The sequence below is a fragment of the Populus trichocarpa genome, chromosome 7 (assembly GCF_000002775.5).
Source record: "Populus trichocarpa isolate Nisqually-1 chromosome 7, P.trichocarpa_v4.1, whole genome shotgun sequence".
NCBI classification, from domain to species: Eukaryota; Viridiplantae; Streptophyta; class Magnoliopsida; order Malpighiales; family Salicaceae; genus Populus; species Populus trichocarpa.
The window spans coordinates 8,085,440-8,087,980 of record NC_037291.2 but is presented as its reverse complement, the minus strand read 5'-3'; the positions used below and the strand labels follow the sequence as shown (position 1 = coordinate 8,087,980).

Below are 2,541 nucleotides of genomic sequence, written 5' to 3'. Positions count from 1 at the left end.
CTCAGGTTCGAGCCCTGTGGTTGCTCATATGATGGCCACTGGAGGCTTACATGGTCGTTAACTTCAGGGCTCGTGGGATTAGTCGAGGTGCGTGCAAGCTGATCCGGATACTCACGTTAAACTAAAAAAAAAAACAGGGGCAAAAAATAAAAAATAAAATAGTTGTAACCGTTAAAAGTCTTTAACACTAGGCACCACGAAAAATAGTCAAATCCAAAAGTCATAGCCGCATAGACCGACGAGTTGTCGTTTACACATAAACCTCGAACCGAGCTAAAAAATAAAGGAAAATACCCTCTATGTATAAACCCTATTTGGTAAAATTCTCTCCTTGCAAACGTGCATTCCTTTTATTTTCCTAACCAGGTAGCCCCTCTCTCTCTCCCTCTCTACAATCAACAAAAGCAACAACAGTATTAAGTTTTTTTGCAATCATGGCAACAAGTAAGTTCCTTTGCTTTCTTTTTCCTAAAAAAAGGTTCATCTTCTGAGCTTTTAGTATCTGAACCCCATTAATTCTGCTTTGTTGTTTTAATGAAATGATGTTTTATTTATGTGTTTTGTGTGCTTTCTTGATGTGGGTTAGGGCTTATGTTCGAGAATTCATGTGAAGTTGGTGTCTTTTCAAAGCTCACTAATGCATATTGTTTGGTTGCTATTGGTGGTTCTGAGAACTTTTATAGGTAATTTCTTTTAAAAGGTTTTTTTTTATGTTTTTTTTTAATGTATGGTTAATTAATTAAATATGATAAAAAGCAAGAAAAGAAGTGAAAGAATTTGTTTTTATAATTAGTAATGTGATTCTACTGTTGTTTTGTGCGCAGCACATTTGAAGCAGAGTTAGGAGATGTTATTCCTGTTGTTAAAACTTCCATTGGAGGTTCTAGAATCATTGGTAGACTTTGTGCAGGTAAAGGGTTTTTTTCTTGTTATGCCAGCCTCCTAATGGTTATGTTTTACTAATGTCTGAAAGAAATTCTGATGTGTTACTGGTTTGGTTTTAATGGGTAGGAAACAAAAATGGAATTCTCTTGCCGCATACTACTACCGATCAAGGTGAGTATTACAGTTTTGAAAATATTTGTTGTTGTGGTTAGGGTAATTGTATAAGCAGCCAAGTTGATAGTTTACTGATTTGTTGTCATTGTTGTTTCAGAACTTCAACACTTAAGAAACAGTCTACCTGATCAAGTTGTGGTTCAGCGAATTGAAGAGAGATTATCTGCATTGGGAAATGGTGTAGCTTGCAATGACCATGTTGCTCTAACACACACTGATCTTGACAAGGTATTTTGAGCTCTTCCTTTGAATTCATTATCTTCTTATTCGCTCTGATTACTTTATATTATTGCATATCTTTAGAAGTTCGTTCTTGCTGTCTGCTTGTATTTTTTCTGTAATTACAAGCATTTTCTAAATGTTGATATGCTTGTTCTTCATTATTTTGATCAGGAAACAGAGGAAATGATATCTGATGTTCTTGGAGTAGAAGTGTTTAGGCAGACTGTTGCTGGTAATGTTCTTGTGGGCAGCTACTGTGCTTTCTCCAACAGAGGTGGACTGGTAAGATTTTTATATGCTTTTCTAATGCTTATTCAGGCAACTAGCTGTGAAATATCTAAATATGCTTATCATGTTTTTAACTGATTACTTTGTGCTGCAGGTGCACCCCCACACATCCATTGAAGACTTGGATGAACTCTCAACCCTCCTTCAGGTGCCTTTAGTGGCTGGAACCATAAACCGTGGCAGTGAAGTGATAGCTGCTGGCTTGACTGTGAATGACTGGGCTGCCTTTTGTGGGGCAGACACTACTGCTACTGAACTTTCTGTTATTGAGAGTGTTTTCAAGTTGCGGGAAGCTCAGCCAAATGCCATAGTGAATGAGATGAGGAACTCTTTGATTGACAGCTATGTATGAACCAGTGATGTTGGCCAACTGTCAAATATATTAATGGTGCTATCTTGCCGTAAAGCTGAATCACTTGATATTCCAAATTGAAAGTATGCTGATGCTCGAAATCACATGTTTTGTTATTAAAGATCAAGTTTGGTTCAAACAATTTTTCCCCCACTGGTTTTGGCATGGTGATTCATGTCTTGTTACGTTTAAAAATACTATTTTTGACCGATGAAACAATCACAATCTCTGTTATTTTATTAAATTTCTTCATAACCATGAAGAACAAAAACTGATACTGAGTTGGCTTACTGTTGTTGATTTTGTATTATCAATATTGCTAAGATTGCTAAGATACGTGGCTCAACTCTATTAAATTGTCCAATTGGGTGCCTATTTTCCCCTTGTATGCTAGCAGTACGCTATATGCTCTAACAAGATTGTGGTCAAATTTGAAGCAGGTCTAAAGCCAGTGCATGATCATCGGTTAAACTTTTTCAATGGTAGCTATTAGCTAAGAAGCTTGGATCCGAATGAAGGCGTTTTAATCTTCATGTTCATGTCTGAAACTATATCACGTATAAAGGTGTTACTATGTTCATTTTAGCGATGCTGAGACTTGGATAAAACAAGTGAATTAC

The 2,541-nt window shown here is 36.5% G+C and overlaps 1 protein-coding gene across 1 annotated transcript; it reads left to right on the top strand.

Annotated features, from left to right (window-relative positions):
* Positions 1–276: 276 nt before the first annotated feature.
* On the top strand, positions 277–2,253 carry LOC7462577 (eukaryotic translation initiation factor 6-2). The gene is made up of 7 exons (XM_002310073.4): positions 277–444; positions 587–683; positions 825–910; positions 1,012–1,056; positions 1,157–1,287; positions 1,453–1,563; positions 1,664–2,253. Exons 1-7 carry the CDS (start codon positions 435–437, stop codon positions 1,919–1,921), a joined length of 738 nt encoding a protein of 245 aa, XP_002310109.1. The 5' UTR covers positions 277–434; the 3' UTR covers positions 1,922–2,253.
* The last annotated feature ends 288 nt before the right edge of the window (positions 2,254–2,541 follow it).